The sequence below is a fragment of the Cherax quadricarinatus genome, chromosome 93 (assembly GCF_038502225.1).
Source record: "Cherax quadricarinatus isolate ZL_2023a chromosome 93, ASM3850222v1, whole genome shotgun sequence".
Lineage (NCBI taxonomy): Eukaryota > Metazoa > Arthropoda > Malacostraca > Decapoda > Parastacidae > Cherax > Cherax quadricarinatus.
The window spans coordinates 2918024-2933023 of NC_091384.1; the positions used below are offsets into that span (position 1 = coordinate 2918024).

General features: G+C 49.4%; 1 protein-coding gene across 1 annotated transcript in view; it reads left to right on the top strand.

Annotated features, from left to right (window-relative positions):
* The window catches only part of LOC128703484 (thrombospondin type-1 domain-containing protein 7B), a gene marked incomplete at its 5' end in the record, with an annotated part of 69819 nt that overhangs the window by 3712 nt on the left and 51107 nt on the right, over window positions 1–15000 (top strand). Inside the window, 1 exon segment of the mRNA XM_070104623.1 lies at window positions 14110–14213. Within this exon segment, the coding sequence (XP_069960724.1) occupies window positions 14110–14213 (104 nt within the window).

The window sequence follows — 15000 nt, forward strand, 5'->3', positions numbered from 1 at the left end:
TGTGTGTGTGTGTGTGTGTGTGTGTGTGTGTGTGTGTGTGTGTGTGTGTGTGTGTGTGTGTGTGTGTGTGTGTGTGTGTGTGTGTGTGTGTGTGTGTGTGTGTGTGTGTCACCTGAGGATACTAGGTGCTTAAAACACATAAGTACAGACAGGTAACCTAATTAGAAAATGCTGCTGGATGCTGCGTCCGCAAGATTTCATCTGACGTGGACTTTACGATGGTATCATTTATTTGTACCCGAACATAATTATACCAAGTTGTACCTTGTTGTATTACTTGGTACACCACAGATATTCCTCTTTAATGCCCTAAATGCCCCAAATTCTACCCATTCTTGGTATTTAGATTGCTAGAATTATATGATGAATCTGCTAGGTATACAGTATTAGGTACAGTCTTATCTTACTAAATAGGGTCTGGACCACTTAGCTGGTCCAGCTTTCACTGAAAGTACGTGTCTGTCAGGAGACACTTGTCCTGTGTCCTGACAACTGAAAGACTACCAGGAGTGTCAGGAGACACTTGTCCAGTGTCCTGACGACTGAAACACCACCAGCAGTGTCAGGACACACTTGCCCTGTGTCCTGACGACTGAAAGACTACCAGGAGTGTCAGGAGACACTTGCCCTGTGTCCTGACGATTAGAACACCACCAGGAGTGTCGGGAGACACTTGTCCTGTGTCCTGACGACTGAAACACCACCAGCAGTGTCAGGACACACTTGTCCAGTGTCCTGACGACTGACACACCATCTGCAGTGTCAGGATACACTTGTCCTTTGTCCTGACGACTGAAAAACCGCCAGCAGTACGACTAAACAATATTCTATACTATTCTTCCTGCTCCCCCCTCCTCCAGCTCCCCCTCCTCCTGCTCCCCCTCCTCCTGCTCCCCCTCCTCCTGCTCCCCCTCCTCCTGCTCCTCCTCCTCCTCCAGCTCCTCCTCCTCCTGCTCCTCCTCCAGCTGGGCGTGGCCACCCCACTCCATCAATAAACCATCTGAAGCAACTTCAGCAACTTCAAGTCAGATTCACTTACTTCAGAAAGAAGGAATTTTTATGGCTGGTTTTAAGAGACAGATCTTGCAGCGGCTAAGGTGGGAGAGATAGTCTAGTTGTGAGAGTAACTCTACGAGAGGAGAGAGATAGAGAGAGATAGTCTAGTTCTGACAGTAACTCTACGACAGGAGAGAGAGAGAGAGAGAGAGAGAGAGAGAGAGAGATAGGTTCAAGACATCTTCGAGAAGTCCCTTACAGACAATTATAGAATGAAGACAGCTGTCGACACTGTCTACTCCCCAGGCTAGTAGATTTTATAAATAACCCAGTCTGTAGACGCTATAGTAGACGTTTCGGTCCACTGTAGACCATTATCAACACTTTGAGGGTCTTCTTAAAATCTAGAAGTAGACGTATTTTTTTTTTTTTTTTTTGGCTTCCCTGTGCTTAGAATTCAAGGCCTCTTATTTATTTTGTCATTATTATTTGTAATTAGTTTGCAAAAAATAATGACGAAAATATATTTCTTTGCGTACCTATGCATCGGTGTGTTGGTGCAGGAATTCTGCAGGGGCTTAAACCTCCAGTTGGAGGAGGACGTGTTGGTGCTGGAAACTCGGCTCACGAAGCCAGCTCCTCCTTCGGCAAGTTCGGCTGTCTTTCCTTCGGGGCGGAGGAGACGGTGGAGCCCTAGGCAGAGGGCATCCTGGGGTAAATACCCGTCTTAGGCCCCTTCCTCGCCTGTGTCAGGAGTCTTAGGCATGCAGAGGAGTTGAGGGTTCTCCTGGGACTGCTTCCTCAGGGATTAGACGAAGTGGTGGTGTGGTCCCTCATGCTGGGGTACTGTATTCTTGGTCTCTACTTCGTCGTGAGTGTCCTGACCAAGTGGTTCAAAGGGGTCTCCAGGACCAGAGAGGTTAGAGAGTCCACAAGAGAGTGGGTTGAGCCAAGGGTCTCCAGAACCAGAGAGGTTAGAGAGTCCACAAGAGAGTGGATTGAGCCAAGGGTCTCCAGAACCAGAGAGGTTAGAGAGTCCACAAGAGAGTGGATTGAGCCAAGGGTCTCCAGATCCAGAGAGGTTAGAGAGTCCACAAGAGAGTGGGTTGAGCCAAGGGTCTCCAGAACCAGAGAGGTTAGAGAGTCCTCAAGAGAGTGGGTTGAGCCAAGGGTCTTCAGAACCAGAGAGGTTAGAGAGTCCACAAGAGAGTGGGTTGAGCCAAGGGTCTTCAGAACCAGAGAGGTTAGAGAGTCCACAAGAGAGTGGGTTGAGCCAAGGGTCTCCAGAACCAGAGAGGTTAGAGAGTCCACAAGAGAGTGGGTTGAGCCAAGGGTCTTCAGAACCAGAAAGGTTAGAGTCCACAAGAGAGTGGGTCGAGCCAAGGGTCTTCAGGACCAGAGAGGTTAAAGAGTCCACAAGAGAGTGGGTCGAGCCAAGGGTCTTCAGGACCAGAGAGGTTTGCAGGACCACAGGGGTTCAAGAACCCACAAGAGCGAGCCACTACAATAGCAGTAGTAGTATCTCAACTGTTCGAAAAACCCCAACTAACCACAACAGTCCACCGACCTCTGACCTCATCCCTGTTCTTGGCAAAATTCCGAACAAATCCGAAAAATTCCTCGAGTGCATTATGCAGGTGATGGAGTCGGTCACCGACAAGATCGGCTTCAAAGCGATTGAACCTGACCTATTCAATCTGACGTTGGGTGTCGAACGGGGCATCGACAAAGTACGGGAATTCTTGTTCTACCGAATCTATAGGTCGGTGGATAATTGTAGTCCCTATTGGTCGGGCGACCACAATAAGGAGTCCCATGAGAAAATTGAGTCCATGAGGGTCCGGGCACTGCTGACCAGACGTTCACCACCCGACGTAGTCCATTGGGACGAAGACAGTTCATCTGTACCAGAATGAGGTCCATTTGGACAAGGATGAGGTCCAACTGTACCAAGATGAGGTCCAACTGTACCAGGATGAGGCTCTTCTGGACCAGGATGAAGTCTGGAAACTCTTGCTCAGTCTGGAATCGGATATCGAACGGGGAGTCAGTAAACTTTGACCAATCTTTGAAGTCCCGGGCAAGTCAGATCCCCCCACTAGTCAGGTCAGCCCCGCTAGTAGTGGTGGTGTAGTTAGTGGTAGCAAATACCCTTTAAATCTGCCTTAATTAGGAGTGTTTTCCAATGTTTAAGACTATAGCAGTCTATTGACTGTCTGATCCACCATGCTGTTGCTGGTAGCTACCCCCATATACTTTTATTTTGTCCCTGTGAATCGAAGGTTGGGAGATACTCACCTACACCACCTCCCCCACACCTCCTCCCCAACACCACCTCCCCAACAGCTCCCCCCACACCTCCCCAACACCTCCTTCCCCACACCTCCTCCCACACACCATCTTCATAAATTCTGCCAAATTCTTGGCAGAATTTATGAAGAATTTATATCAGAGAGAGAGAGAGAGAGAGAGAGAGAATGGGATAAACAGTAAGAGGGAGAGAGACAAAGAGAGGAGAAAGAAAAGAGAGAGAGAGAGAGCTAGCTCACTGGAGTAAGGAAGGAGGTGACTTGGTTGAGAGCCAAGACCCTGACACAGACGGATCTCTTATAATCTTGAAAACTAAACCTGTTACCGTGGGAGACACAGCCCTGCTGCTACTAGGTGTAGTGGGAGTGTGAACTGGGTGTGTGTGGGTGTACTGGGAGTGTAACTTTGACACACTCTCAAACTCGTAAGTCCATTTCATGTGCAAAAAAAAATAGGTCATCAACTCTTAATTAATTAAACGAAACTTGCAGGCAAGACGTGCAACATAAATGTATATCAAATTCTTGTTCTTAAACAGCACAATGGAACAATGGAACAAACTGCCGTGTGAAGGTGTGGTCACCTAGTGAACTTAGTCATTACTGAATCAGCTGGACAAAGAATGAATCAGCGTCTTATCAACCAGGCTGTTACTGCTGGCCGCACGTAAACCAACGTACGAACCACAGCCCGGTTGGTCAGGTGCTGACTTTAGATGTCTGTTCAACTCCCATTTGAAGACAGCCAGAAGTCTTGAAGACAACCAGAGATCTTGAAGACAGCCAGGAGTCTTGAAGACAGCCAGGAGTCTTGAAGACAGCCAGGAGTCTTGAAGACAGCCAGGAGTCTTGAAGACAGCCAGGGATCTTGAAGACAGCCAGGAGTCTTGAAGACAGCCAGGGATCTTGAAGACAGCCAGGAGTCTTGAAGACAACCAGGGATCTTGAAGACAGCCAGGAGTCTTGAAGACAACCAGGGATCTTGAAGACAGCCAGGAGTCTTGAAGACAACCAGGGATCTTGAAGACAGCCAGGAGTCTTGAAGACAACCAGGGATCTTGAAGACAGCCAGGAGTCTTGAAGACAACCAGGGATCTTGAAGACAGCCAGGGGTCTTGAAGACAACCAGGGATCTTGAAGACAGCCAGGGGTCTTGAAGACAACCAGGGATCTTGAAGGCAGCCAGGGGTCTTGAAGACAATCAGGGGTCTATTGGTAATCCCCCTTACATATGCTGGGAGGCAGTTGAACAGTCTTGGGCCCCTGACACTTATAAGTGTACTCACTGCATTTCTATATTAATACTGACGTCTAGTATGTTGCTATTATTAATACTAGTGCCTAGTATGTGCTAGTGTTGTGTGTGTTCCAGCTGGTCTAGGTAGGTGTTCCAGCTGGGTCTAGGTAGGTGTTCCAGCTGGGTCTAGGTAGGTGTTCCAGCTGGTCTAGGTAGGTGTTCCAGCTGGTCTAGGTAGGTGTTCCAGCTGGTCTAGGTAGGTGTTCCAGCTGGGTCTAGGTAGGTGTTCCAGCTGGGTCTAGGTAGGTGTTCCAGCTGGTCTAGGTAGGTGTTCCAGCTGGGTCTAGGTAGGTGTTCCAGCTGGTCTAGGTAGGTGTTCCAGCTGGTCTAGGTAGGTGTTCCAGCTGGTCTAGGTAGGTGTTCCAGCTGGGTCTAGGTAGGTGTTCCAGCTGGGTCTAGGTAGGTGTTCCAGCTGGTCTAGGTAGGTGTTCCAGCTGGGTCTAGGTAGGTGTTCCAGCTGGGTCTAGGTAGGTCTTCCAGCTGGTCTAGGTAGGTGTTCCAGCTGGTCTAGGTAGGTGTTCCAGCTGGGTCTAGGTAGGTGTTCCAGCTGGGTCTAGGTAGGTGTTCCAGCTGGTCTAGGTAGGTGTTCCAGCTGGGTCTAGGTAGGTGTTCCAGCTGGGTCTAGGTAGGTGTTCCAGCTGGGTCTAGGTAGGTCTTCCAGCTGGTCTAGGTAGGTGTTCCAGCTGGGTCTAGGTAGGTGTTCCAGCTGGGTCTAGGTAGGTCTTCCAGCTGGTCTAGGTAGGTGTTCCAGCTGGTCTAGGTAGGTGTTCCAGCTGGGTCTAGGTAGGTGTTCCAGCTGGGTCTAGGTAGGTGTTCCAGCTGGGTCTAGGTAGGTCTTCCAGCTGGTCTAGGTAGGTGTTCCAGCTGGTCTAGGTAGGTGTTCCAGCTGGTCTAGGTAAGTGTTCCAGCTGGTCTAGGTAGGTGTTCCAGCTGGTCTAGGTAGGTGTTCCAGCTGGTCTAGGTAGGTGTTCCTGGCTTCTAATTGGATCAGTCTTCAGTCATGATTGTTTGGCAGTCGCGTTGAGAGATGACAGTGTACCTACCTACCTGGCTAGGTAGGTACTCTCTCTCTCTCTCTCTCTCTCTCTCTCTCTCTCTCTCTCTCTCTCTCTCTCTCTCTCTCTCTCTCTCTCTCTCTCTCTCTCTCTCTCTCTCTCTCTCTCTCTCTCTCTCTCTCTCTCTCTCTCTCTCTTTACCGTCTTCAGTGTGCGTGTTGTGCGTTTGTCTCTCCATCCTACCCTCTATCATCCTACCCTCTATCATCCTACCCTCTATCATCCTACCCTCTACCATCCTACCGTCTATCCATCCTACCCTCTATCATCCTACCCTCTATCATCCTACCCTCTATCCATCCTACTCTCTATCCATCCTACCCTCTCTCCATCCTACCCTCTATCCATCCTACCCTCTATCATCCTACCCTCTATCATCCTACCCTCTACCATCCTACCCTCTATCATCCTACCCTCTATACTCCTACCCTCTATTATCCTACACTCTATCATCCTACCCTCTATCATCCTACCCTCTTCCATCCTACCCTCTATCATCCTACCCTCTATCATCCTACCCTCTATCATCCTACCCTCTACCAACCTACCCTCTATCATCCTACCCTCTATCATCCTACCCTCTATCATCCTACCCTCTATCATCCTACCCTCTATCATCCTACCCTCTATCATCCTACCCTCTATCATCCTACCCTCTATCATCCTACCCTCTCTCATCCTACCCTCTATCATCCTACGCTCTATCATCCTACCCTCTACCATCCTACCCTCTACCATCCTACCTTCTATCATCCTACCCTCTACCATCCTACCCTCTACCATCCTACCCTCTATCATCCTACCCTCTATCATCCTACCCTCTATCATCCTACCCTCTACCATCCTACCCTCTACCATCCTACCCTCTATCATCCTACCCTCTATCATCCTACCCTCTACCATCCTACCCTCTATCATCCTACCCTCTATCATCCTACCCTCTATCATCCTACCCTCTATCATCCTACCCTCTATCATCCTACCCTCTATCCATCCTAACCTCTATCCATCCCTCCCATCCTCTCCTAAATACAACAGCTGTGAGATGCTCCCCAGCGTATTATCCAGCATCCTGGCTGCTCAAACAAGACCCAGCAGCATCAGTACACAGAGATGAGAGTCATCCCAAACACTCGCAGCATCCCTCCTCTTGTGTCTACACGGCCTCTGTTCTCGTTACGCCTTCACAAACACGTTTTTACCCTTTCCAGCGGCTCGTAAACACGTTTCGCCCGGGGGTAAAATGAAGATTTCCCCTGCTGGATTGATTGGAGGATTGGTATATACATATATATATATATATATATATATATATATATATATATATATATATATATATATATATATATATATATATACATATATATTCTTAAATATCGTCATTTTGGCAGCAAGAAAAGTTAAGTTACCAGACTTTTTCGAGAAAATTAATGTAATCTGAAAAAAATTTAATTCCTTTATAGCTTTCTTTAATAGTTTGTTAAGTTTATCCTTTATGAGACAAGTTTAAAGTTAGGGGGTGAGAGAGAGAGAGAGAGAGAGAGAGTCTCAACACCCGCCTATTACACCACAAGACGGACAGTCACCAGACACACACACAGTAACTAACGCCAACTAACTCACAATTTAACTCATCCAGGCTGGAATAAACGGTGGCCATTACCTTCTGGTTATTAGCCCAGCCTGCCTCGTTAACCCTCGTTACTTATGCCCTGCGTTGAACATCAACAATGAACGTATTTTAGCGTTCACTGAAGCTGTGTTTATCTGAGATAACAAGATTACTTAATAACAATAATAATAATATTTATTTCTACCAGTACTTGATGCAACTTATACAGACCATAGCTCACACCTATGACATATTTATATAGAAAGTTCCTGGTTATGTAGAGTATTTCCCATGACTTGGGTTAATTTTGTCCCCCAGGATGCCACCCACACCAGTCTGTTAACACCCAGGTACCTACTTACTGCTAGTTGAACAGTGACAGCAGGTGTAAGGTGGCTAACATCCTGGTACCTACATACTGATTGGTGAACAGGGACAGCAGGTGTAAGGTGGCTAACATCCTGGTACCTACTTACTGATTGGTGAACAGGGACAGCAGGTGTAAGGTGACTAACACCCATGTACCTACTTACCGATTGGTGAACAGGGACAGCAGGTGTAAGGTGACTAACACCCAGGTACCTACTTACTGCTAGGTGAACAGGGACAGCAGGTGTAAGGTGACTAACACCCAGGTACCTACTTACTGATTGGTGAACAGGGACAGCAGGTGTAAGATGGCTAACATCCTGGTACCTACTTACTGATTGGTGAACAGGGACAGCAGGTGTAAGGTGACTAACACCCAGGTACCTACTTACCGATTGGTGAACAGGGACAGCAGGTGTAAGGTGACTAACACCCAGGTACCTACTTACTGATTGGTGAACAGGGACAGCAGGTGTAAGATGGCAAACATCCTGGTACCTACTTACTGATTGGTGAACAGGGACAGCAGGTGTAAGGTGACTAACACCCAGGTACCTACTTACCGATTGGTGAACAGGGACAGCAGGTGTAAGGTGACTAATACCCAGGTACCTACTTGCTGATTGGTGAACAGGGACAGCAGGTGTAAGGTGACTAACACCTAGGTACCTACTTACTGATTGGTGAACAGGGACAGCAGGTGTAAGGTGACTAACACCTAGGTACCTACTTACTGCTAGGTGAACAGGGACAGCAGGTGTAAGGTGACTAACACCTAGGTACCTACTTACTGATTGGTGAACAGGGACAGCAGGTGTAAGGTGGCTAACATCCTGGTACCTACTTACTGATTGGTGAACAGGGACGGCAGGTGTAAGGTGACTAACACCCAGGTACCTACTTACTGATTGGTGAGCAGTGACAGCAGGTGTAAGGTGACTAACGCCCAGGTACCTACTTACTGATTGGTGAAAAGGGACAGCAGGTGTAAGGTGACTAACACCCAGGTACCTACTTACTGATTGGTGAACAGGGACAGCAGGTGTAAGGTGACTAACACCTAGGTACCTACTTACTGCTAGGTGAACAGGGACAGCAGGTGTAAGGTGACTAACACCCAGGTACCTACTTACTGATTGGTGAACAGTGACAGCAGGTGTAAGGTGACTAACACCCAGGTACCTACTTACTGCTAGGTGAACAGTGACAGCAGGTGTAAGGTGACTAACACCCAGGTACCTACTTACTGCTAGGTGAACAGGGACAGCAGGTGTAAGGTGACTAACACCCAGGTACCTACTTACTGATTGGTGAACAGTGACAGCAGGTGTAAGGTGACTAACACCCAGGTACCTACTTACTGATTGGTGAACAGTGACAGCAGGTGTAAGGTGACTAACACCCAGGTACCTACTTACTGATTGGTGAACAGGGACAGCAGGTGTAAGGTGACTAACACCCAGGTACCTACTTACTGATTGGTGAACAGTGACAGCAGGTGTAAGGTGACTAACACCCAGGTACCTACTTACTGATTGGTGAACAGGGACAGCAGGTGTCTTAAGGAAATACGCTTCACTGTTTCCACCCTTACCAGGAATCGAACCTCAGTGTGTGAGCTGGTCGCGCTACCAGTCGAGCTACGGGCTGGTGGTAGGCTACTGGTAGGCTGCTGATAGGCAACTGGTAGGCTGCTGGTAGACTGTTGGTAGGCTGCTGGTAGGCTGCTGGTAGGTTGCTGGTAGGCTGCTGGTGGGCTGCTGGTAGGCTGCTGGTAGGCTGCTGGTAGGATGCTGGTAGGATGCTGGTAGGATGCTGGTAGGATGCTGGTAGGATGCTGGTAGGATGCTGGTAGGATGCTGGTAGGCTGCTGGTAGGCTGCTGGTAGGATGCTGGTAGGCTGCTGGTAGGCTGCTGGTAGGATGCTGGTAGGATGCTGGTAGGATGCTGGTAGGCTGCTGGTAGACTGCTGGTAGGCTGCTGGTAGGCTGGTGGAAGGCTGCTGGTAGGCTGCTGGTAGGCTGCTGGTAGAATGCTGGTAGGCTGCTAGTAGACTGCTGGTAGGCTGCTGGTAGGTTGCTGGTAGGCTGCTGGTAGGCTGCTCGTAGGCTGCTGGTAGGCTGCTGGTAGGCTGCTGGTAGGCTGCTGATAGGCTGCTGGTAGACTGCTGGTAGGCTGCTGGAAAGATGCTGGTAGGATGCTGGTAGGCTGCTGGTAGGCTGCTGGTAGGCTGCTGGTAGGCTGCTGATAGGCTGCTGGTAGGCTGCTGGTAAGCTGCTGGTAGGCTGCTGATAGGCTGCTGGTAGACTGCTGGTAGGCTGCTGGTAGGCTGCTGGTAGGCTGCTGGTAGGCTGCTGGTAGGCTGCTGGTAGGCTGCTGGTAGACTGCTGGTAGGCTGCTGGTAGGATGCTGGTAGGCTACTGGTAGGTTGCTGGTAGGCTGTTGGTAGGCTGCTGGTAGGCTGCTGGTAGGCTACTGGTAGGCTGCTGGTAGGTTACTGGTAGGCTGCTGGTAGACTGCTGGTAGGCTGCTGGTAGGATGCTTGTAGGCTGCTGATAGGCTGCTGGTACTCTACTAGTAGGCTGCTAGTAGGCTGCTGATAGGCTGCTGGTAGGCTGCTGGTAGGCCGCTGGTAGGCTGCTGATAGGCTGCTGGTAGGCTGCTGGGAGGCTGCTGGTATGCTCCTGGTAGGCTGCTGGTAGACTGCTGGTAGGCTGCTGGTAGGCTGATGGTAGGCTGCTGGTAGACTGCTGATAGGCTGCTGGTAGGATGCTGGTAGGCTGCTGGTAGGTTGCTGGTAGGCTGTTGGTAGGCTGCTGATAGGCTGCTGGTAGGCTACTGGTAGGCTGCTGGTAGGCTGCTGGTAGGCTACTGGTAGGCTGCTGGTAGGCTACTGGTAGGCTGCTGGTAGGCTACTGGTAGGCTGCTGGTAGGCTGCTGGAAGGCTGCTGATAGGCTGCTGGTAGACTGCTGGTAGGCTGCTGGAAAGATGCTGGTAGGATGCTGGTAGGCTGCTGGTAGGCTGCTGGTAGGCTGCTGGTAGGCTGCTGATAGGCTGCTGGTAGGCTGCTGCTAGGCTGCTGCTAGGCTGCTGCTAGGCTGCTGCTAGGCTGCTGCTAGGCTGCTGCTAGGCTGCTGCTAGGCTGCTGCTAGGCTCCTGCTAGGCTCCTGCTAGGCTGCTGCTAGGCTGCTGCTAGGCTGCTGCTAGGCTGCTGCTAGGCTGCTGCTAGGCTGCTGCTAGGCTGCTGCTAGGCTGCTGCTAGGCTGCTGCTAGGCTGCTACTAGGCTGCTGCTAGGCTCCTGCTAGGCTCCTGCTAGGCCGACCACCTCCTTACTCTCTGATTTAAGACCCTCCAATATAATTTCCGACAAGGAATCGTCTCACTACCGGTGATAAAGTATATCGTAAGTGCAACTTACGATCCCCCTGCGACACTGAACGCCCATTCAACGTCACGTTTCGCCCTGGATTCTATAAAACATCGAGAGAGAGAGAGAGAAAGAGAGAGAGAGAGAGAGAGAGAGAGAGGTAGCCATTGCTACCCCAAATATCAACAATGCCTTTGCCTGCCTTTTTTTGAAAGGGGCGGTTAATGTATGTATGGGGTCATTGCCCCTTTCAAAGGGCTATCCACTGTATATACCAATGTCTAACTTGGTATCCCAGCATCACTGGATAACCGGATATGTCCTTGTTTGGAAAAACAAGTGAAATAAGACACTTTGTTTGACTATTGTTTGGGTTATCGTAAGTACGAATTGCAATATTCTGTTCCTGTGCCTAAGTAAACTTAATTACTTACTATGTACTGATTCTCTTTCTCTCCTACGTTATCTGTAATTCCAAAAGATACCGATGAGATATCGAAGATTGGATGAGACTGGATGAGTAACTGGGCCCACAGACAGGTAACAGAGAGTGGTACTCAACAGAGAGGTGTCTGAGTGCCTCACAGACAGGTAACAGAGAGTGGTACTTAACAGAGAGGTGTCTAAGTGCCTCATAGACAGGTAACAGAGAGTGGTACTTAACAGAGAGGTGTCTGAGTGCCTCACAGACAGGTACCAGAGAGTGGTACTTAACAGTGAGGTGTCTGAGTGCCTCACAGACAGGTAACAGAGAGTGGTACTCAACAGAGAGGTGTCTAAGTGCCTCACAGACAGGTAACAGAGAGTGGTACTTAACAGAGAGGTGTCTAAGTGCCTCGCAGACAGGTAACAGAGAGTGGTACTTAACAGAGAGGTGTCTAAGTGCCTCGCAGACAGGTAACAGAGAGTGGTACTTAACAGAGAGGTGTCTAAGTGCCTCACAGACAGGTAACAGAGAGTGGTACTTAACAGAGAGGTGTCTAAGTGCCTCACAGACAGGTAACAGAGAGTGGTACTTAACAGAGAGGTGTCTAAGTGCCTCACAGACAGGTAACAGAGAGTGGTACTCAACAGAGAGGTGTCTGAGTGCCTCACAGACAGGTAACAGAGAGTGGTACTTAACAGAGAGGTGTCTGAGTGCCTCACAGACAGGTAACAGAGAGTGGTACTTAACAGAGAGGTGTCTAAGTGCCTCACAGACAGGTAACAGAGAGTGGTACTCAACAGAGAGGTGTCTGAGTGCCTCACAGACAGGTAACAGAGAGTGGCACTCAACAGAGAGGTGTCTGAGTGCCTCACAGACAGGTAACAGAGAGTGGTACTTAACAGAGAGGTGTCTAAGTGCCCCACAGACAGGTAACAGAGAGTGGTACTCAACAGAGAGGTGTCTGAGTGCCTCACAGACAGGTACCAGAGAGTGGTACTTAACAGAGAGGTGTCTAAGTGCCTCGCAGACAGGTAACACAGAGTGGTACTCAACAGAGAGGTGTCTAAGTGCCTCACAGACAGGTAACAGAGAGTGGTACTTAACAGAGAGGTGTCTAAGTGCCTCACAGACAGGTAACAGAGAGTGGTACTCAACAGAGAGGTGTCTGAGTGCCTCACAGACAGGTACCAGAGAGTGGTACTTAACAGAGAGGTGTCTAAGTGCCTCGCAGACAGGTAACAGAGAGTGGTACTCAACAGAGAGGTGTCTGAGTGCCTCACAGACAGGTAACAGAGAGTGGTACTCAACAGAGAGGTGTCTGAGTACCTCACAGACAGGTAACAGAGAGTGGTACTCAACAGAGAGGTGTCTGAGTACCTCACAGACAGGTAACAGAGAGTGGTACTCAACAGAGAGGTGTCTGAGTGCCTCACAGACAGGTAACAGAGAGTGGTACTCAACAGAGAGGTGTCTGAGTGCCTCACAGACAGGTAACAAAGAGTGGTACTCAACAGAGAGGTGTCTGAGTGCCTCACAGACAGGTAACAAAGAGTGGTACTCAACAGAGAGGTGTCTGAGTGGCTCACAGACAGGTAACAAAGAGTGGTACTCAACAGAGAGGTGTCTGAGTTCCTCACAGACAGGTAACAGAGAGTGGTACTCAACAGAGAGGTGTCTGAGTGCCTCACAGACAGGTAACAAAGAGTGGTACTCAACAGAGAGGTGTCTGAGCTCCTCACAGACAGGTAACAGAGAGTGGTACTCAACAGAGAGGTGTCTGAGTACCTCACAGACAGGTAACAGAGAGTGGTACTCAACAGAGAGGTGTCTGAGTGCCTCACAGACAGGTAACAGAGAGTGGTACTCAACAGAGAGGTGTCTGAGTGCCTCACAGACAGGTAACAGAGAGTGGTACTCAACAGAGAGGTGTCTGAGTACCTCACAGACAGGTAACAGAGAGTGGTACTCAACAGAGAGGTGTCTGAGTGCCTCACAGACAGGTAACAGAGAGTGGTACTCAACAGAGAGGTGTCTGAGTGCCTCACAGACAGGTAACAGAGAGTGGTACTCAACAGAGAGGTATCTGAGTACCTCACAGACAGGTAACAGAGAGTGGTACTCAACAGAGAGGTGTCTGAGTACCTCACAGACAGGTAACAGAGAGTGGTACTCAACAGAGAGGTGTCTGAGTACCTCACAGACAGGTAACAGAGAGTGGTACTCAACAGAGAGGTGTCTAAGTGCCTCACAGACAGGTAACAGAGAGTGGTACTCAACAGAGAGGTGTCTAAGTGCCTCACAGACAGGTAACAGAGAGTGGTACTCAACAGAGAGGTGTCTAAGTGCCTCACAGACAGGTAACAGTGAGTGGTACTCAACAGAGAGGTGTCTGAGTACCTCACACACAGGTAACAGAGAGTACCATTCTCTGTTACACGTCTGTGAGGCACTCACATTAAAATACCTAACTAGGAACTTTCTATATAGTATGTCATAGGTGTCAGCTTTGGTCTGTATAAGTTGAATCATATACTGGTAGAAATTAAGATTATTATTATTATTATCATTGCTTTTGTTATTATTATTATTATTATTACTACTATTATTATTAAACAGCAAAACTCGCTCTCTAGACAGTGTAAACAGCACTGTTTGACTGTGAACTGTGTCTACAGATGTGAGGTCGGCTGTGAGAGAGACTGTGTAGTGGGACCTTGGTCAGCCTGGGGTGTCTGTACCCCTACAGACTGCACTGCTTCACCTCCCCCAGCTACACCAGGTTAGTGTACCGTCAACCCCAGGTACACCAGGTTAGTGTACCGTCAACCCCAGCTACACCAGGTTAGTGTACCGTCAACCCCAGGTACACCAGGTTAGTGTACCGTCAACCCCAGCTACACCAGGTTAGTGTACCGTCAACCCCAGGTACACCAGGTTAGTGTACCGTCAACCCCAGGTACACCAGGTTAGTGTACCGTCAACCCCAGCTACACCAGGTTAGTGTACCGTCAACCCCAGGTACACCAGGTTAGAGTACCGTCAACCCCAGTTACACCAGGTTAGTGTACCGTCAACCCCAGGTATACCAGGCTAGTGTACCGTCAACCCCAGGTATACCAGGCTAGTGTACCCTCAACCCCAGGTATACCAGGCTAGTGTACCGTCAACCCCAGGTATACCAGGTTAGTGTACCGTCAACCCCAGGTATACCAGGCTAGTGTACCGTCAACTCCAGGTATACCAGGTTAGTGTACTCTCAACCCCAAGTACACCAGGTTAGTGTACCGTCAACCCCAGGTATACCAGGTTAGTGTACCCTCAACCCCAGGTACACCAGGTTAGTGTACCGTCAACCCCAGGTACACCAGGTTAGTGTACCGTCAACCCCAGGTATACCAGGTTAGTGTACTCTCAACCCCAGGTACACCAGGTTAGTGTAACGTCAACCCCAGGTATACCAGGTTAGTGTACTCTCAACCCCAGGTACACCAGGTTAGTGTACCGTCAACCCCAAGTATACCAGGTTAGTGTACCGTCAACCCCAGGTACACCAGGTTAGTGTACCA